Source organism: Dama dama, chromosome 5 (genome assembly GCF_033118175.1).
Source record: "Dama dama isolate Ldn47 chromosome 5, ASM3311817v1, whole genome shotgun sequence".
NCBI classification, from domain to species: Eukaryota; Metazoa; Chordata; class Mammalia; order Artiodactyla; family Cervidae; genus Dama; species Dama dama.
The window spans coordinates 124,139,229-124,160,287 of record NC_083685.1 but is presented as its reverse complement, the minus strand read 5'-3'; the positions used below and the strand labels follow the sequence as shown (position 1 = coordinate 124,160,287).

At 51.8% G+C, this 21,059-nt stretch overlaps 1 protein-coding gene across 3 annotated transcripts in view; it reads right to left on the bottom strand.

Moving 5' to 3' along the window:
- The window catches only part of MXRA7 (matrix remodeling associated 7), a 32,552-nt gene extending 11,787 nt beyond the window's left edge, over positions 1-20,765 (bottom strand). For all 3 annotated transcript variants that reach the window (XM_061144733.1, XM_061144734.1, XM_061144735.1), the window contains exons 1-2: positions 20,472-20,765; positions 2,572-2,635 (exon numbers count right to left, since the gene is read on the bottom strand). In XM_061144733.1, the coding sequence (XP_061000716.1) occupies positions 2,572-2,635; positions 20,472-20,762 (355 nt within the window). In that variant the 5' untranslated portion in view covers positions 20,763-20,765. The remainder of the gene's footprint in view (positions 1-2,571; positions 2,636-20,471) is intronic.
- Between the last annotated feature and the right edge of the window lie 294 nt (positions 20,766-21,059).

The following is a 21,059-nucleotide window of genomic DNA, read 5'->3' as shown; positions in this document are numbered from 1 at the left end:
AGCAAGGAAGCCAGTGAGGCCGGGTGGCAGGGAGCTAGGGGACAGGGGGGCACGAGATGAGCAGCCGAGGCGCCGGGGGGGGGGGGGGGGGGGGAGGGGCCTTATTACGTTTCTGTTAAGGTATAAAGAATTGAGTATGGGAAATGCAGAGACCAGCTGAATATTTTTTGCTCTTCACTCTGCACTTGGCTCTTCATTCAGTCTGCAGTACTTGCTGAATGAATGAAGAGCACATTCTTCCTCTTGGTGAGCTGGGGCTGGGGCTTGGTGCTGAGACCGGATGAGCCCGCCCCTCTCCCTGGAGACCCCGCTCCCATCAGCTGCTCTCCCCTCAGGCTGATGAGCCAAGGGCCCACAGCATTGGGAGCTTCCAACAGCTCAGGGCTTGGACTGAGACATCTGGGGATCTGGGAGCCAAGCTGAGCAATTCGGGGCCACCATTTGAGGGGCCAGGGGTCTTTGGTGGCCAGGAAAGAACCTGCCAAGGGGCAGAATCACATGGAGCTATTATCAGAACAAGCTCGCAGCCATGCTGGCTTCTGGACCTCAGGAAGGGGCAACGGACAAAGAAAACTGATTAACCTCGATGTCAAGGTCATAATGTTGCTATGTTTTAGAAACATAAAGCGGAAAAATGCTGCCAGCTGGGTACTGCTGAAGGTTTCAATCTGTGGGGCGGGTCTGATGATGCTTCTCCCGAGCTGGAGAGAACAAACCACTTGAAAAGGCTTTCGCTTAATCCCATATGGTGATCGAGGGACACACAGCCACATCCAAGGCGGCTAGACCAGGGAGGGGTTCAACGTGAGAGCCCCCCGGGGAGGGGGACTTCCTCGTGGGCCGTCTTCTGTGAATCCGCCCAGTCACTTAGGGAAGGCGCCTTGGCAAACACTAATTAATTAGCAAGCGGAACTGCTCACTGCAGAGGGCCGGGGGCCTCTCCTGCCTCGGCCTCCAGAGGGCTGCCGGGAGGCGGCCTGGGGGACAGGCAACGTCCAGGAGCAGCAGTAGAATAGGGAGGGAGGGCTCCCGGCGACCCTGCACACGGCTGGGTGTGGGGCGGAATGTCTGACAGTGTTCCAGAAGAGGGGTCTGCGGAGCCTCCGGGGCCACCAGCAGCCTCAGCTTTTGCCTTCTGCATTCCCAAAGCACTAATAGGATCCAATGACGTGGCAGGGACAGGACAGCAGCGGAAGGGGAGCCCCTGGCAAGGGGCTGATGTCCACCCCCACCCAAGCCCCGTCCCCCGCAGCCTTCTGCCCCACCCCCTTCCTCTAAAGCTGTCTGGATTGAAACCCAAGGCCCTTTCCTGCCGGGCCTCCTGGTGGGGGAAGCCTCCTCACACACCCCCTCCCCCAGCCCCAACCCAACCCTGGCCGCCTGGCCCACACCACCAGCCCCGGTTACTGCATTCCTGCAGCCCTCTCTTTCTGGGGCCCCAGCCAGCTGTTGACTTAAAAATCACAACAACAGTCCCCCTTTTAAAAAATCTTGAAATATTTCAAATGTACACAAAAGTACAGCAAGTAATAAGTCCTCCGGGTACATGCCATATAGATTTGACCAGTGCTGACACTTTGCTATTTTTGCTTCAGTTTCTTCTTCTTCCTTTTCTTTTTAAATAAAGAAATAAAACATGACAGATCCAGCAGAGGCCCCCCCTCCGCCGTGTTGGGTCCCATCTGTCTGGGGCGCTGGTCCCTGTGGGTGCCCAGGGCAAACACATTGTTTCCACCTAGTTAAGTCTGAATTGGTCCATTTCCTTGAGGCTCCCAGTCACCCCGTGTCTCTTCCCCCGGCCACCTTGGATCCGATGGCCACACAGGTCTGGCTGGTCAGCTAGAGCTGCTTGGAAATCAGACGTTTCCTCTCCAGGGAACTTGAACCTGCAGAACCCAAGAGGCGGCCCTGAAAGTGGCTTTAGTTTCTGTAAAATAGGTCCGAGGTATTTGAGAGAAACATGAAATGCACAAAGTGAGGATGAGAAGGGAGTTAGGCACCGCAGGAAATAGAAGGTCAGTGATGGGCCATCTGTATTTGCAGACAACTCATATTGTATAGATGGGCTTCCCAGGTGGTGCTAGTGGTAAAGAACCTGCCTGCCAATGCAGGAGACATAAAAGACTCGGGTTTGATCCCTGGGTCGGGAAGATCCCCTGGAGGAGGGCATGGCAACCCACTCCAGTATTCTTGCCTGGAGAATCCCATGGACTACAGTCCATAGGGTCACAAAGAGTCAGATACGACTGAAGTAACTCAGCATCCATGCATGCATACTGTACAGATGGAAAAGCGATGGCCAAAAGAGCAAAGCGGGTGGGCAGGGAGATGGCTGAGAAGGCAGGGGTCAGAGAGGAGCAGGCTCCGACCTCAGTGTTCTCCAACTTCTCAGTCCTTCTCCCCCACCTCTCCCCCTCCACCATCCACTCCCCTTCATCTGGCCACTTGAATCCTCATCTCGGGAATCCAATGGTCCATGGCAAAGCCCAGCCCCCACAGCCAGAGGCAATAATGCCGACCTGGGGTGGGGGGGGGCAGCAATGTGCAGCCTGGAGGCCGGGTCCCACTCACCGTCTTCTTCCTCAGGCCCTGCCTGCGGTGGACCCTCCTCACCATCCAGCTCCTGCTCCTCTTCCTGCAAGACAAGGAGAAGGGTCAGTGCCCAGGCACCTGGCTTACTCTTTGATGCCAGACCCCCTGACCTGCCTCTTGAGAAACCTGTATACAGGTCAGGAAGCAACAGTTAGAACTGGACATGGAACAACAGACTGGTTCCAAATAGGAAAAGGAGTACGTCAAGGCTGTATATTGTCACCCTGCTTATTTAACTTATATGCAGAGTACATCATGAGAAACGCTGGGCTGGAAGTAGCACAAGCTGGAATCAAGATTGTCGGGAGAAATATCAATAACCTCAGATATGCAGATGACACCACCCTTATGGCAGAAAGTGAAGAGGAACTAAAGAGCCTCTTGATGAAAGTGAAAGAGGAGAGTGAAAAAGTTGGCTTAAAACTCAACATTCAGAACACTAAGATCATGGCATCTGGTCCCATCACTTCATGGGAAATAGATGGGGAAACAGTGGAAATAGTGGCTGACTTTATTTTTCTGGGCTCCAAAATCACTGTGGATGGTGATGGCAGCCATGAAATTAAAAGACGCTTGCTCCTTGGAAGGAAAGTTATGACCAACCTAGACAGCATATTAAAAAGCAGAGAAATTGCTTTGTCAACAAAGGTCCATCTAGTCAAGGCTATGGTTTTCCCAGTAGTTATGTATGAATGTGAGAGTTGGACTAGAAAGAATTGATGCTTTTGAACTGTGGTGTTGGAGAAGACTCTTGAGAGTCCCTTGGACTGCAAGGAGATCCAACCAATCCATCCTAAAGGAAATCAGTCCTGGGTGTTCATTGGAAGGACTGATGCTGAAGCTGAAACTCCAATATTTTGGCCACCTGATACGGAGAGCTGACTCATTTGAAAAGACCCTGATGGTGGGAAAGGTTGGGGTGCAGGAGGGGAAGGGGACGACAGAGGATGAGATGGTTGGATGGCATCACCGACACAATGGACATGGGTTTGGGTGGACTCCGGGAGTTGGTGATGGACAGGGAGGCCTGGCGTGCTGCAGTTCATGGGGTCGCAAAGAGTCGGACACAACTGAGTGACTGAAATGAACTGAAGTGAACTGACCATCATTCAGTGTTTGACCCCTCGGTCAAAGCAACCTGACCCCTGGATCTGCTGTTAGGAGAGATGTGGGGCAGTGATGGACAGGACATCTCGGGGAGAGGCAGGGGCCACCCAGGGACAGCCTGATCACACACAGCACCCACACTGTCCTTTGAGCATTGTTGGGAGGTCCTTCCTGAGAAGGGGCCACGGTCAACAGCAGGTGGAAACAGGGATGTCAGTGTGAGTGTCAGTTGTCCGAGATGATGGGGGGGAGACTAGGCCAAAGACTCATGTTTTTGACCTTGACACTTTGGCTCCTTTACCTTTTCCAAGTGGGTCAAGTGGTGGGTGCCACTTTGATAAGTGGACTGGGCACCTCCCACCTCACACTATAGTGAGTAGAACAAAAGGCACGTGGGACTTCCCTGGTGGTCCAGTGGTTAAGCATCCACCTTCTAATGCAGGGGATGCCGGTTCGATCCCTGGTCCGGAAACTAAGATCCCACATGCTGCAAAACAACTAAGCTTGTACGTTCTGAAGCTGGTGTGCCAAAACTAGAGAGAAGTCCCTGTGTGCCACAACTAGAGAAAGCCCACATGCCACAACAAAGAGCCAGTGCAGCCAAAAAAAAAAAAAACCAAAAAAAAAACCAACCAACCAACCAAACAAAACCCAAAAGGCAAGAGAGGAAAGCTGGTGGGGTCTCTGGAGTCCAGGCCTTGCCGAGCATCACAGAGCAGCCGTGTTTGCGCTCACAGTCTCCATCTCTGCTTCCTCCAACCTTTTCTCCGTCCCTGACCATTTCAGATCACATTTTCCCAAAATTGGAACTCCACTTCCCTCAGCCCAGTTCTCTCCCATGGACGCACGGACAAAATAAACAGCAGGCTGGAAGGAATGTCCCAGGATGGCCTTGGTGGAGAGGAAGGAGTGACTTCAACTTGCAGGAATGTTGGAGGATGAGAGGGAGGTGGTGGAGCTGAGGGACTGAAGGGCGCGGCGAGAGGACCCAGTAAGCCCAGCGGCAGACAGGGCAGAGCAGGCAGGTGTAGGAGAGGGGAGCGCAGACGTGAACGGCAGCCCCACAGGGGACGAGGCAGCACAGCTGACAAACTAGACCCAGGCCTTCAGGCTTTGAGTCCTGGGGGTCCAGTGGCCCACAGCCTCTGCAAACTGGGCAGGCAGGCTCCCCAACAAATCAGAGAAAGCTAAGCTGGGAGACAAAGTTTACACAAGCCCAACAGCAAGTCATGGGACTCCCCTGGTGGTCCAGTGGCTGAGACGCCATGCTCTGGGGGACGCGGGTTCAATGCCTGGTCAGGGAACTAGACCCCACGTCCCTCAACTAAAAGATCCCACATGCTGTAACTAAGACCCGGCACAGACAAAATAATTAATATTAAAAAAAAAAAAGCCAGTTGTAAGTGCCAAACTCAAAAGGTTTCCCTTGGGTCTCTTGTTGTAACTTTCTCTCTTGATGGACCCCACAAGATGCCTCTAGGAGGATCAGGTTGGGAGGTGGGAGCTGGTTCTTCTCCACTTAGCAGTTTACATGCAGCTCAGCACCATCGGGGGCTTCCCAGGTGGCTCAGTGGTGAAGAATCCGGCTGCCAAGCAGGAGACACGGGTTCGATCCCTGGGTCAGAAAGGTCCCCTGGAGAAGGAAATGGCAACTCACTCCAGTATTCTTGCCTGGAAAATTCCATGGACAGAGGAGCCTGGCCGGGTACAGTCCATGAGGTCGCAAAGAGTCAGACGTGACTGACACACATACATACACTCATAAATGCAGAGAAAATGTTTTCCAGAAGAACATGCAAGATACCATTAACTGAGACTGCTTCTGGAGAGAGGAGCTGGTGGGGGCGGCCTTTCTTTCCATCTTACCCATTTCGGTATAATTTGGATTTTCTAATAATACACATGAACTGCACTTTAAAAATGCTACATAGGGATCGCTGAACAGTGAGCTTGAGGCTATTATACCTATATTTTCCTCTAAGAAAAGAAAGAAGGGAAAAAGAAAAAAAAAAACCGATGAATCTAAGAGCTGGAGCCCAGAAATAAGCCCAATATCAAGACTAGAGAGGAGGCCAATTCTCCTGTTGTGTGAGAGGGACACGAAGGTTAAAGGAAAAACAAGAAAAAAGCAAGCACACTCCCTTTGTGAAGGAACTCACCATCCAGTAGGAAAGATATAAACCTAGATAATTGCCATGCAAGAGGGGAAATTCAAGAACTGATGCAGACCTCTTTAGTCCAAAGGGACGCAGCGTCACTTGACCTGCCAACACTCCCTTAGGGAAAGGCTGGTCTACATTTGAATTTTGCTCTTGACTTTTGAAGTGTACTGCTTTTCAAAACTGGCCTTCCCTGGCAGTTCAGTGGTTAAGACTTCATCTTCCAATGCAAGGGGTGCGGGTTCAATTCCTGGTTGGGGACCTAAGATCCCACATGCTCCACCACCAAAAAGCCAGAACATAAACAACAGAAGCAATACTGTAACATATTCAATAAAGGCGTTAAAAATGGCCCATGTAAAAAAAAAAAAAAATCTAAAAAAAACTGGCTGTGACCCATTGGTGGGTCATGAAAGCAATTTAGAGGTTGCTACTAGTATTTTAAAAATGTGCAGCCACTGTCTCAGTGTGGTTTTAAAATTTAATAACTTTAGGAGTACAAGTGCTCCAAACATATCCCAAAATGACATTTGAAAGGTTATTTACATTTAAAATATATTGATGTTTCTTATCCAAACTCATATAATACCACCGTCCAGTGGCTCTAGTTGATTTCCAGACTTTGAAAAAACATTCATGAGCGGATGGTCAGTGACTAATGGGATTGCCTTTGTGATTTCAGCCCTGTGATCTTATGGGATTGGATGCACACGTGACAGTTTGGATGTGACCTCAAGGGAGGTCGACCTGGTGTCTGAGGTGCCCAGAGGAGACTCCTCTAGCTGCCCTGTCTGTCTGGATTCTGCCACTTACAAAGACTTAAAATGAAAAACACAGCATTCAAATGTCAGGAAACTAAGTATAAAAGGAATTTAAATAAGTAAATACTCAACCAATGTGTTTTGTAGGTTTGTAGCATTTACACTTCTTAAGTTATTAAGACTTAAAACTGTACAAGACTTTGGGGGCACCCTGTATCCCAAAATTAAATTAAAGACAAATAGTGGTGTGTGTGTGTATGTGTGGTAGAGGTAGATACTGTTTTAAACATCTTCTGTGACTGTATAAACGTGGGTGCAATTTAAATAGATTTCTTATGGTGAGACTTGATGTTTGGAAAACACTGCTGAATTGGCCATTTACTCTTTTCTGCCTGCACAAAAACCCTCTTCTTTCAAAAGGTGTTCCTTGAAGCCTGTGGTCCTGGTGGGAACTGCTAGAGAGGCAGTCAGACCACCCCACCCCCTCCATGCCCTATGATGGATTTGACAGGCGGATATGAACCATGGGCCCGATTTCAGCTTGGGCACAAGGAACCTCTGGTCCCAGAGCTGAGAGTTTGGGAGCTGGGGGTGACCCAGGGTCACTGGGTGGAGAGTCTCCCTGGCTGTGATTTGCCCCAAGGTCATTCTACCCCAGCCTCCGCTGTACGTGAGCAACTCAAATCCTGGTTCCCCGAAAGCTCACCTGAGCTGAATTTCTGTCACCAACAGCCTAAGTCCTGACCACTGTCACTGTCCACTCACATCCTGCTCTGCAAGCCCAGAACATCTCAAGTTCTGCCAGGAGGCTGTTGCCTGTTTGACATACCAGCCGCTCAGCAGCCGGGGATGGGGAGTGGGGGGTTGCTCTGGGAGGTGGTTACTTACTGGGCTTTTAGATAACAGAATAATGGAAAGGCTTCCATTATTTTAAAAAAAAGAAAAGAAAAGTTAAAAAAAATACCATTCAATTGCATTTTGCCCTTAGTTTATAAAAAGTGTGTACCCAGCAGAAAAACAAAAGTGCTGGGGCCTTCCCAAGTGGTCCAACAGTTAGAACTCAGCGCTTTCACTGCGGAGGGTGCAGGTTCAATTCCTGGTTGGAAAACTTAAGATCCTGCAAACCATGCCGTGTGGCCAAAAAATAACCCCAAACAAACAGAGCAAACCCAAAAAACCAAAAGAGCTGATACAGACAATAAGAGGGGTAGGTTTCAGAAAGAGAGCGATTGAGACAAGGATGGAAGCCCTTCTGGAGGTGGGAGCTCTTAGCCTCAGTCCAGGGCTCTGTGCTTCAAGATGGTCAGCTGTGTGCACAACAGCGAAGGAAAAGAATAAAGTGAGACTGTGCGCAAAATATCCAAGGCTTTGTTTCAGTAAGGATTTTACTGGGAATTCCCTGGTGGTCCAGTGGTTGAGACTCAGCACGCTCACTTCTGGGCCCAAGTTCGATCCCTGGGTGGGGGCTAAGGAGCAGAGCTCTGCTGAGCTGGAGTGGTGCGGGGAGAGGCCTCAGGAGGGATGAGAATCCTAAGCTGGGTCTGAGAAGAGCTGGCCAGGCCTGGAACATCACGGCTTTTTCAGTGACTCCTTGGCATCTGCTGTGACCGCAGGGAGGGTGTGGGAGGCCAGGAAAGCAGGGCCTGGACCAGAGAACTCACATGAGACAAGGCACTGAGGAGCCACCGGGAATTTAAAAATGGGGAGAAAGAAGATAAGAGCTGCAGCTGGGAGCAGTATGTGGGAATGCGCTGGCAAGACAGGAGGCAGGAAGGACTGAGTGCAGAGGTTCATCCATGCTGGTCCCCCACAGCACGCCCGAGGCTGAGACCACACCCCAGTCAGCTCACCAACCAGTGTCTTAGAGACTAGTTTATATATATATAGTTGTTGTTCAGTCGCTTAGTCATGTCCGACTTTTTGTGACCCCATGCCGATGGACTGCAGCACGCCAGGCCTCCGTGTCCCTCACCATCTCCTAGAATTTACCCAAGTTCATGTCCAGGGCATCAGTGATAACATCCAGCCATCTCATCCTCTGACACCCTCTTCTCTTTCTACCCTCAATCCTTCCCAGCATCAGGGACTTTTCCAATGAGTCAGCTGTTTGCATCAGGTGACCAAATACCAAAGCCTATATATCTAGTTCCCGAACCAGGCATTGAACCCATGCCCCCTGCTTTGGGAGCATGCAGTCTTAACCACTGGACCACCAGAGAAGTCCCTGGGCTACTTATCTAATTCAGCTTTTCCATCAGTGGAGGTGAGTGGAGGGATGGCCTCCTGACAGTCTCACCAAGGCCAGGAGCCCAAGTCGGGGGTCCCCCAGAGGCCAAGAGGGGAGGGGTGGCAGAGGGGGCAGGTAGGAGGCTGTAGGGCACAGAGGGGCTCGGAAGGAGGCTTCTTGGAGCCCCCAGGAGCCAGAGGCACACGCTGCAGACAGCTCATTGCCATTTATGGCTGCCCTGGCTGATACACAGGCTGAAGTGGAGCAGAGATGGGAAGAAATGGCTGCCGAGACAGGTGTTTTTTGGTCTGTCTGTCTGTCTTTCTGCCTAAGGAGGTGAGTCTGCCTTGGGGTCCTGCAAACAGGGTCGGTTGGACCCTGAGACCACCCACCTGAGCTGCACCAACACCCCCATCCCCACCCCCCTCCCAGTTAATCCAGACTGATTTTTTTTTTTAGGTTAGTACACTGACTCAGTTTAATTTTTGCCAACCAATTTCTTTCAGAGAAATTCTGCAAGTTAACAGAAGGATTAACATAATGTACACAATCCAAAGGAAAAACAACAAAAATTTTAAAACAACAAAAGATATACCAACCCTGTGTGACCCAGGGCAATAGGAGGCAATGCCCAAACTGCTGAAGAGATCCCCAACCCCAAACAGGTAAAGGAGAGGTTCAAATCCAATGATCCCTGGGGAAGGATGTGGGAGTAAGACAGTTCAGCCAAAACCACTTATTCTGCTGGCTGCATCTGACAGTCATTCCACATTCTCCACATTTCCTCTGGCATATGCTGTCCCCCTCACCAAGCCAAGACATAGCAAGGTGAGGTCTACTGATATGCCCTCCAGACTGATTTTAAACCTGGAGGACCAGGGCTCCACCAGGCAGGCATCTAGGAGGCCCAGCTCCCCTGCGGAGGCAAAGACGGAGATAACAGGAAGCTCTCAGGGGCCCACAGCATCCCTTGCCCACAGCCGCAGCCTGGGACAGGCCAATCAATGGCCCGGTCTCTGGAGAAGGTTTCTGAGAGGGGCCCCGAGAACAGGCAAGGCTCAGGGGCTGCCTCCCGGCTCCCACTCAGGCTGGAGCAGATTCGACACTGCTGGCAGTCCTCGCAGGAGGATTTCATCAGGCAGTCAGGCTGCTCATCTTCGGCACTCAGAGGGGAGCGTTGGCTGTGGGGTGAGCCAAGCCGGCGCCAGTGCCCGGGGCGTTGGTGCTGGGCGGGTACTGGGTGGGGAGGATGGGCTGGCAGAGGTCATAGCCAGACTGCTCCCTGCTTGCACCATCAAAACAACTCTGCCATCCCTGCCTCCAGATGAGAGCTCCAAGCTGAGGCCACTCAGGCCAGCTCCACAGGTGCAGCTGGAAAAGGCTCATCCCCTGTGACAAGGAACTTACATCTCATGTTTCAAACTGGCCCTTCTCAACCTGTCCAATTTTCCCCTGCGGTCACAGCATCTTGACTCTTCATCATGGCCTGGGAATGTTGATGCCAACCTGCCGTTTCCTTTCTATTGGGCCATGACATGTGGCAAGTGGGATCTTAGTTCCATAACCAGGGATTGAACCTGTTCTCCCTGCCTTTGAAAGCCGTCTGGGATCCACCCCTTCCTTCTCCCTGCTCCTGCCTCAATCACTCAGTACCTTCATAGGCACCAGAGGCATTCCACTCTCCTGCAATCATCTCTTCTGAGGATATCTTAAAATGATGACTTTATCATGCTTTTCCTTTTCAAAGCCCCATAATGGTGGTTGCCACGTTCAATCCAAAAATCCCCTGGCTTTTGAAGCTCTCTGGCTTCCAGACTCAGTGAGGTCAGTGTCTAAGAGCTTCCTGGGAAGTGCTGTCCCCTCCCACCCACCATGCATGGCTGGGGGGGAGAGGGTGGGCTGGAACTCAGGGTCATCCTTGGGACCACAGCCTCAGGCACAGATCTGTCCTTGGCTGTTCACCCCTGAGCCTCCCTCCCTCCTCTGAACAGGGTCTTCTGAGATCACTGGATCCAACTTGGATGATCTTGAGCTCAGTTATTCTACCCTCAGTCGGCTGAGCACTGGAGCCATGTGAAACTGCTGCAGGGACCACTGCAAGGGGAGAGGGAGGAGCCAAGGGGCTGAGACCATCGCCCCCTCCCCACCCCGCCCCAACCCAGAGCAGTTCCACTTCTCCTCCATGCACTGGATTTCCTTCTGTAGAAGACTGAAGAGGGTAAAAGGTATCAAGGCTTTTAAAAAACCTTAGAAGGCAGGCTTCGCTGGTGGCCTAGTGGTTAAGAGTCCCCCTACCAATGCAAGGGACAAGGGTTCGAACCCTGGTCCAGGAAGATCCCACAAGCCTAAGCCTGTCATGCATCACAACTAATGAGCCCAAGCTCTAAAGCCCACGAGCCGCAACTACAGAAGCCCTCCAGCTCTAGGGCCCGTGCTCCATAGCAAGAGAAGCCTGCGCACTGCCACGGAGAGAAGCCCCCACTCCCTACAACTAGAGGAAGCCGGCGTGCAGCAAGGAAGACCTAGCATAGCCAAAAATAAATGAATAACTCTTTTTCAAAAATGTTAGGAGGCCACTGATTTAATGTGGCTTCTACCCAGTAGAAAACTCCCGCTGATCAAATCTTTGATGAATTGCCACTTATCCAGTCTGTGTTTGAACTCGTCTTTCGTCGGAGAGATCACTAGTTTACAGAGCCGCCTGCCTCTTTGGAGCATAATATGTGACTTCAGGGATGCTCTGCAGGCGGGCAACACGCAAGGCCTTGGGCACATAGAGAAGTAGACTCCTGCTGCCCAGGGCGGTTCTGCGGGGAGGCAGAGCCTGCCTGTCAGCAGGAACTGACAGAGTTTTCCTGTCTTTTTGCTATTATTGCAGCTTATTCATTCAGCAGGTACTTTGGTGGTGCCAGTGTCCGCCAAGTCTGTTTAGGAGCTGGGGATGTGGCCCTGGACGTGGCAGGCAAGGACCCTGTTCTCACGCACTGACATTCCGCCGCGGCCAACAGCGCAGGCTGAAACAAAAGATGACCTCAGCCCATGCTGAGAGCTGAGAAGGAAGTCAGCCCAGAGGGTACGACGTGTTGGGGGATTTCATATCCGCCAAGGTGGTCAAGGACACAGAGACTTGATGGGGAGGAGGAGCAATTGTGAAGATGTAGGCCGGGGAGGGTCCGCCAGGCCTGGTGTGTGGGCTGGGCAGAGGGGGGCGGCTGAAGAAAAGGCTGAAGTGGGGTCCTGCTGGGCCTCAGGGGCCTGGGTAAGAGGGTGAGGTTTACTCTATCAGCCACTGAGGGGCTTTATGCAGGAGAACGGATTTGCTATCTGCGGTGCTCATGAGAGAGGGCAAGGGAGATGTCCAAGAAACTGCTGGGATGGTGCTGGGCTGGGTGCATATATTTTGATATCCTTAGCTATTTTAAAATTAATTAATTAACTTTAATTTTTGACTGCACTGGGTCTTTGCTGCGGTGTGTGGGGTGGGGGCACAGTGGTAAAGAATCATCCTGCCAACGCAGGAGACACAAGACACTCGGGTTTGATCCCTGGGTCAGGAGGATCCCCTGGAGAAGGAAACAGGAACCCACTCCAGTATTCTTGTCTACAGAATCACCAAGGACAGAGTAGCCTGGCAGGCTACAGTCCATAGGGTCGCAAAGAGTCAGACATGACTGAGTGAGCACGTGCACACACACACACACACACACACACACACACACGTGAGTTCTCTAGTTGCCTGTGGCATATGTGGGATCTTAGTTCCCTAACCAAGGACAGAACACAAGCCCCCCGTGCAGTGGAAGGTGGATTCTGAACCACTGGAACACCAGGGAAGTCCTGCATCAGCCTTATTGACCAGGAAGCCCATGTTGGACAATGTGTTCTGGGAGGCGGCAGGGGTGGCCTGGGCCCAGATGTGAGTCCTCCACTTGATACTATGAGCATGAGCTTTTCTAGCAAAAGGAAAGCACCTGGTAATCCTCGGACTCAAGGGGCAGGAGTTGGAGGAGAGGGGAGAGAGATTGAGACCTTGCACATCGCCCCAGGGCACCAGGAGTCAGCCCGCAGGATGGTGTGGTCAAACGTCCAGACTAAAAGGACCATCCTGGACCCTGACCTCAGATCCCAATTGAGGGCACATTCACAAGCCCCAAACCCTAACCCTAAGCCACTCTGTCTGGCTCAGACATCAGCCTGCCAGATTCAATCCTATCAGATTAACGGGTTTTGGCACTGTTCCTACAAATAGGATTTAGAGCACATCAAAAGCTTCATTAAAAAAAAAAAAAACAAAACCCTGAGGCAGCAATCAGGCATCTACCAGACCCTCAATCAGTGAGAATTAGGTTGAATTCTCCTCTCTACATTTCAGGATTAACAGAGAAGGTCAAGGACAGGGAGGAAAACCAAGGGACTGATCAAATCCGTCTGACTAAATCAGACTGACCAAATCTGAGAGGGTCAGAAGAAATGAGATCATTGTGTTGGGGAAAGCCAGGCTGAAGAATTTTGAGCATGACTAACTCCAAGGATAATAACAGAACACAGATGGCCAGAATTTAAGATCTCTACCCAAGGAAGGGAAACCAGTTTTAGATCATGAGGAATAAAGATAAAGGACGGTCTGACCCTAGAGTAGGCTTATTGATTTTCATAGGAGGCCACTGGGCCGGAGGGATTTTCTTGTCATGAGATTGATCTCAGACTCTGAGTGTTCAGCAAGTAAGAACTTGGCCGGGAGAGTGTTAATGCCAAGGTCACAGAATTAGGCCCTTGCTGAGACCAGGCTCAGGGCTGTCTCGACCAGATGGTTAGCAATGTCTGCAAGGATTTCTAACTTGAGAATACTAAACAGGGACCACCACTGGTGGTCCAGTGGTTAAGAACCTGCTGTGCAATGCCAGGGGACTTGGGTTCAATCCTTGGTTGGGGAACTAAGCTCCCACATGTAGCAGAGTAAGCAAGCCTGAGTGCCACAACTAGTGAGCCCACACGCCACAACTAGAGAGTCTGTGCGCCGCAACGAAAGATCCCACGTGACCAACGAAGACTCTGAATGCCAGAACTAAGACTCAACACTGCCAAATAAACACATGTGTGCACACACACACATGCTCGCTACCCAGGTCATGAAACAAGAGCTGATGGCTAGAAAGCAAATAGTCCCGGATTGCAGACCTCCTTTTAGCTCAATCCCTCTGTTTTGTAGATGGGAAAACTCAGACCCAAAGTTAAATGGCTTCCCCAAGTCTCCAAGGCTATTCAGAGGCAAAAATCTTAGATAAGCAAGTTCCCTGAATTCTTACATTTGGACTTCCTTCAGACCATTCAATCTCATTGGCTATTCTTTAGCTATTCACTGTAAGGAGAAAGGGACCCATGCACCCACCTCCCTGGCGAGAGACAAGGAATGATTGCTGTTAGCATTCCAGCCTTCCTTTTTGGTTTGGACCAAGCACTGAGGTATCAGAAGGGCAGCCAGCAGCTCTGTCTGTGCATCAGGGCCTGATAGGAGGAGGTTTCCGGACTCCTGTTCCATTTATCTGTTCTCAACAAGGGCAAAACCGAGTGCGGTCAGAGTCAGGTTGTTCCAGAAATGCTGTGGCCACCAGGGACTTGGCATTTCTCAGAAAAAAATGTCCACCGGAGGTCTAAGTTGGTCTCAGCCCTCCCACGTTGTGGTCTGGGAAGGAAAGGGCTACAGAAGAGAAGCTGTCTAAAAGTGAGCACGCTCAGTGTTTTACTTCTAACTCTCTGAAACCAGGCACTTTTTTTTTCCCTTAAGGTATGTTCTTTAGGAATTTCCTTTTCCCACTAAGCAGAAAAATTTTAACTGACAGCTACATTTTCCACATGCAAACAAAACTCTATCACTGAAAGAAAGAGCAAAATTTAGCTATTAGGAAAGCCCCAATTTCTTTCTCATAAGAAAAAAATTAAATTATGGGCTTAAAGAACTTTGGGTTTCCCTGGTGGCTCAGACAGTAAAGAATCCACTTGCAATGCAGAAGACCTGGGTTTGATCCCTGGGTCTGGAAGATCCCCTGGAGAAGGGAATGGCTACCCACTCCAGTATTCTTGCCTGGAGAATCCCATGGACAGAGGAGCCTGGCCTGCTGCGGTCTGTGAGGTTGTAAAGAGTCCAATGGGACTGATCGACTTTCACTTTCACTTTCAAAGAAATTTGCAAAACATACCCTTTTACATGACTAAATGCTGAACTCTGCTTGCAGCCCTTTTCGTCATCTTGTTTAGTTGATGTTCAGTTCAGTTGCTCAGTCGTGTCCAACTCTTTGTGACCCCATGGACTGCAGCATGCCAAGCTTCCCTGTCCATCGCCAACTCCGGGAGTTTACTCAAACTCATGTCCGTTGAGTTGGTGATGCCATCCAACCATCTCATCCTCTGTTGATGTACATTGTTGTAGTTATTGTGAAGAAAATATTCCCCCTCATTTTTTTTAATATTTATGTTTATTTATTTGGCTGTGCTGGGTCTTAGTTGCGTGTGCATGCTGGATCTTTGATCTTCGTTGTGCACGGTTAAATCTAGTTCCCTGACCAAGGATGGAACCTGGGCCCCCTGCATTGGGAATGTGGAGTCTTAGCCACTGCACCACTAGGGAAGTCCCACTATTCCTGTTTTGTGTTCAGCTTTTTTCCCTTACTTACTTCTACCAATTTGCTAACATTTGGATTATTTCTGTCCCTCCACCCCCAGAAAATCACTAGATCTGTTGCAGATTTTTTTTGTATTCCCCAGAATTCATATGCTGAACCCCCAGTGTGATGGTACTTAGAGGAGAGGTACTTGGAGGAGAGGCAATGAGGTTTACTGGGGTCATGACCTTGGGGCCCCCATGATGAGATTAGGGCCTTTAGAAGAAGAGGAAGACACCTGAGTGTTCTCCGTGCTGTGTGAGGACACAGCAGTCGGCTAGCTGGGAAGTGGGTTCTCATCCAGAACCGAATCTGCTGCTACCTTGATCTTGGACTCCTCAAACTTCAGAACTGGCAGAAATAAATGTCTGTTGTTTAATGATTTTTTTTTCTTTTGCCACTCCACAGGGCATTCGGGGTTTTAGTTCCCTGACTAGGGATCGAACCTGTACTGCCTGTGGTGGAAACATGGATTCTTAGCCAATGGACTGCCAGTGAAGTCCAATCTATAGTAGTACTATGGACTGCCAGCCAATCTATAGCAGTACTCTTTGTGTTATAGGAGCCTGAGAGGACCAAAGGACAAGACTCAAAGTGGTATGAACAACTGCCAGATACCTGTTTGGCCGTCCACTAAACGGACTTCTGTTAGGAGAACAGAAAGTGGGGCTACATTGACATCACGAAGCTCAGGACACAAAAGAGAAAAAAAGAAAAGAAAATACAATAAAGAAAAAAAATTAACGAAGGTCAGGGCAGATGATGGGGGATGGGATTTACCTTCGTGGTCATTCTGAGAAGGCTAGGGGCTCTGCAGCTCCCTGGGGGACAGACCTGTGGTGACAAGGCTGCTATCAAGATGGGCCTAAGAGCAAGATAATGTCAGGAAGGCGAACAGGGGCCCAGCCACATGGTAAGGGCAGACAGAGGAGGCTGTGCAGCTCAATCAAATCGGCACCACGGACTGCCCGAAACACCAAGCCCTTTCCTGAGAAATTCCCCATCAGGTTCCTCTTTCCCAGCACTGGATGTTGGAAAGTCCCAAACCTACAGAGAAGAATAATACAATGAACTCTCCTACACCCTTTCACTTAGATTCACCAATTGTTAACATTTTTCCATCTCTGTACTCTCTCTCCATACACATCCATGTGTGTGTGTGTGTGTAACTATCTGAATCATGACATGTTCTCCCTAGATGTTTCAGCGTGCATCTTCTTAAGAACAAGGACATGTTTCTATATAATCACAATGCCGGCATCACGCTCAAGAAAGTGAGCATTGATTCAATAAAATGATCTAATAAATCATTCATTTGCAACATGATCCAGTTATCTCTAAAATATTCTTTATAGCTTCCCACCCCATCCAGAATCCAATCAAGGACCAGGTATTTCATTTGTCTTTCCTGTCTCTTTAGTCTCCTTCAATCTCTAAGCATCTCCCTGCCTGCTGCATTGGCCAGCAGCCTTAGAGGAAGTCCCTTCTCCATTTCTGAGCAGATTGAGGGCCTGAGCACCAGGATGTCTGAGTCCTGGCTCAGACAGAGTGATTCGACTCCACCTCTAGAGTGACATTGATCCTCTGTCCATGACCACAGTTTGGCATCCAGCCCTGCTGGAATCCACGCCTCCATTAGGTGAGAGGTCTGCAAATCCTAAATCCTAACCTGGACCTTGTGGGCTTCCAGGTGGCTCATTGGTGAAGAATTTGCCTGCCAATGCAGGAGACACGGGTTCAATCCTTGGGACAGGAAGATCCCCTGGAGAAGGAAATGGCAACCCACTCCAGTATTCTTGCCTGGAAAATCCAATGGACAGAGAAGCCTGGTGGGCTACTGTTCATGGGGTTGCAAAGAGTTGGACACGACTGAAACAACTAAACAACAACAACGACCTCAGCACCGCAAAGCGCTGCTTCCTGGCCTTACCCGGGACCAGCTTTTGTTCTTGACATCATTCTCCGTAATTCTTTGTGAGGGTGGGCATGCCGCCTCCATCCCTGCCCACTTCCACACTAATGCCTCAGAGAAATGACAGGCTGTTTAATAATACGACACAGCTCTCCGCTCAGCCTCCCCGGCCTGCCTGATCTAACCCCCTTTCCCTCAGCAGTTGCTCAGCCTCCCAGCCCATCGAGGGCCTTCAAGCGACTCGATTCTCCTGCACCCCGGGGTCGCTTCCCCGTGACCCGCAGCCACAGCGGAAGGCAGCTTCCCTGGGCTCTAGATGCTTCTCAATAATCAGCTTTGTGAGCCTGGGCCGCAGCTGCCCCTGGGCCTCCCAGGCCTCGCAGGGAAGGAAGATGATTGGATTAGAAGGGGCTTGGTTAATGGAAAAAGGGGGGGGGGGAGGGGAGAGGTGAGTTAAGTGCTGCTCTGCTGGGCTGGGGCTGGGCCCGCCTGCTCTCCCACTGCTGCCGTTCCCTTAGTGACAGACAGACCCAAGGCTGGCTGACGGCAGCCCCAAACCCAGACATGAGTTACTTTTCCCGGCGGGCCTTCTGGCCTGCTCTCTAAGACGGGGCAGCATGGTCATCAGAAGAAAGCGCCGGGACCTGCTCTTTTTTCCCCCTAATATTTATTTATTTGGCTGCACTGCGTCTTAGTTGCAGCATTTGAACTCCTAGTTGCAGCATGTGGGATCCAGTTCTCTGACCAGGGATCGATCCCAGGCCCCCTGCATTGGGAGTTTGGAGTCCCAGCTACTGGTTCACCAGGGAAGTCCCTGGGACCCGTTCTTGAAAATGCCCAAGTCCACTTGGGGACAGTTTCTTAGAAGCTTCTTCCAGAGTAATCCCACTGGCGGCAAGGCAGAGGAGAGGGAACAGCTGATATCTGTGTCCCCAGCACCTGGTCCCGGGCGTTATGCACAGTCGGAGTCGACAGGGGCTTCATAGCTTAGAAGAGGCTGGAGACCTGGACCCGAAAGGGAAGGGCAAGACCTCCAAGGGAGGAAAACAGACTTAGTTCTCCTGTTGCCTGGGTCATGTCAGGTCAGGACGTGGAGACGAAGAACGGACACACAGCCTCAGCTGTCACGGTCATCCGCTCGGGCAGTGCATCGGGTTCAGCTCCGAGTCTGTGCCCAACACGTGAGCCTCCATGAGGCGTCTCATCCTTCAAAGCCTCTACTCACCCTCACAGGACAGAGGCAGATAGGGCTGCTTTTTAAGCCACCACGAAACCCGTTACCTAGATATATTACTGACAGTCTAGAGGCCTGGTAGAAACTTCTTTCAGAAGTGCTGTAATCTGGACGATCAGGAGATGACTGAGCACTACTAAAGGACTTTTTAAATTTTTCATTAATTAATTTTTGGCTGCACCGCACGAGTGCACTGCCTGGCATGCGGGATCTTGGCTCCTCGACCAGAGATTGAATCCAGGCTCCTGCAGCGGAAATGTGGAGTCTTAACCACTGGACTGCCAGGGAAGTCCATAAAGGACATTTTAAACTTCAGTCCAGAACCTGCCTCTGGATGAAAAGGGGCCAATGTGTTCACTGTAGGACCAGGGCCGATTGAGAACAAGTGGCAGCCTGAGAATAGCCCCTACACGTTTCCTGTTCCCAAGAGAATCCTAAACACGGAGAGCAAAGCTAACACATCAGCATGCGTCCAAACCCTACCTGCCAACACCACAGGTGAGGGCAGCAAGAACAGCAGGGCCTCGGCGCTCCTTGGGAAGAATACAGCAACTCTGCTCAAGCTGGTTAGAATACACTCTAATGACACAATTCGTCACCCTCTTGTCAAGCAAAGCGCCTGCTCACAGGGGGTCTGGAACAATTACTCAGCATGCCTCCGCCCAGACTTGCTGCCTCCTCCTCCTGTCAAAGGGTTCTCTCCAGTATAAACCATTGTGTCCAGCAAAATTCAGAGTGGGCGTTGCAGGCACGCTGACAACGCACCAAAACCGCTTGCTCATGGTTTCCACCATCCCAGCCAGCCTCCCTCGCAAGGAAAGGAGCCGGGGAGTCAGAAAAAGGCGTTCTGATCAGGGTCTGGGCCCTTGGTGCTGGCCCCGAGGGTCCAAGGGCGCTGAAATCCTGGGAATGTGCAGCTAGCAAATAGATTTCCAATGTAAAGACGTACATCGGGGAATTCCCTGGTGGTCCAGTGGTTAGCACTCTGTGCGCTTTCACTCCTGGGGACCCAGGTTCAATCCCTGGTTGGGGAACTAAGATCCTGAAGCTCTTAGTTCTACTAAGGACTACCTCTTTGGCTATCCTGAAGCAAGACTGAGGGCTCAGGACAGAGCTGCAGGACAGCAGAAGCAGGAGGGTGGGCTTGGGGGATGCTCAGCTGCACTGCACGAAGGCTTTATCCTGCTTGCTCACTGCACACTGGCCAGGCTTATCTGCAGCCCCAGGTGAGGTGTGCAGAGCACCATGCAGTTTGAAAAGGACAACAAAAAGGATTGCAATGGTCCAGTACTTTTCTTTCAGCCCCACCCAATGGGTTTCACACATAAATGACTCAGGAATCCGGATTCCAAATAGGCCTAAAAAGAAAACGCAGTTTTCCTTCTTTAAGTATTCTATTTTATTATATTACTCTCAGGACAACTGCCATCCTTGAAGCCCTGGAAACATGCCACCGACACGTGCGTTTGGAATCCCGTGGGCTGGAGGGTGAGGGGGGTGTGTGGGGGGGGGAGGGGGTGTGTGTGGCGGGGGGGAGGGGGGTGGGTGTGTCCCGTGCCAGAGGAGAGGCCAAGCAGAGGAAAGCCAGCCAGGCGACAACCCGCAACTCCGAGGCTCGGCCACACTTCGAGGGAGGGCTGAGAGTCTGCACGCCGGGACCTTCGCTTCCTGCCGATGGAGGGCTCTGCCCTCCTCGGTGCGGCCCGGCCCGAGGTTGGGGGCCCGGTTCTCGGCTCGGCCGGGGGCGCCAGGGGGCGCCGAGTGGCGGGGGGAACCGGGCCCAGGGGTGGGAAGGGGCGCCCGGGAGGGCGGGTCCGTACCTGCCTCTCCTCGGCGGCCTGCTCCTCCGCCTCCGCCGGCGCCGCCTCGGGCTCGTCGGGCGGCGCCGGCTCCCCCGGCCCCTCGGGCGCGGCCGCTGGCTCCGCGGCGCAGGGGCCGGGCGGCGCGGGCTTCACGCTGGCCTCGGCCGGAGGCGCGGGCTCCGGGGGCGCGGGCTCCGGGGGGTCCGGGCTCGCGGCCGCCCCGCGCCTCACCAGCAGCCAGGCGAGCAGCAGGGCCAGCGCAGTGGCCAGCGCGGGCAGCGCGGCCAGCAGTTCGGCCGGCGCCTCCATCGCGCCGCGGCAACCCGAGTGCCCGCCCGCGGGGACCCCGAGGGAGCCCGCCTCGCCCCGCCCTCGCCCCGCCCCGGGGCGGAGTCCCCGCCGCGCCACGCCCCCGGCCCGCCCCCGACCTTCCCAGCCCCCGGTGACTCAAGATACTGGGGACAAGAGCCCCTTGGGAAGCGCCCTTGAGTCCCAGGTAGGCCCGACTCCCTTTGAAAACTAGGGTAAATACCCAGTACTCCGGGGTCCTTTTGGCATCATTTTAGCCCCGCACAAGTCATCTTTGAGCATTTTAGAATTGCCAGG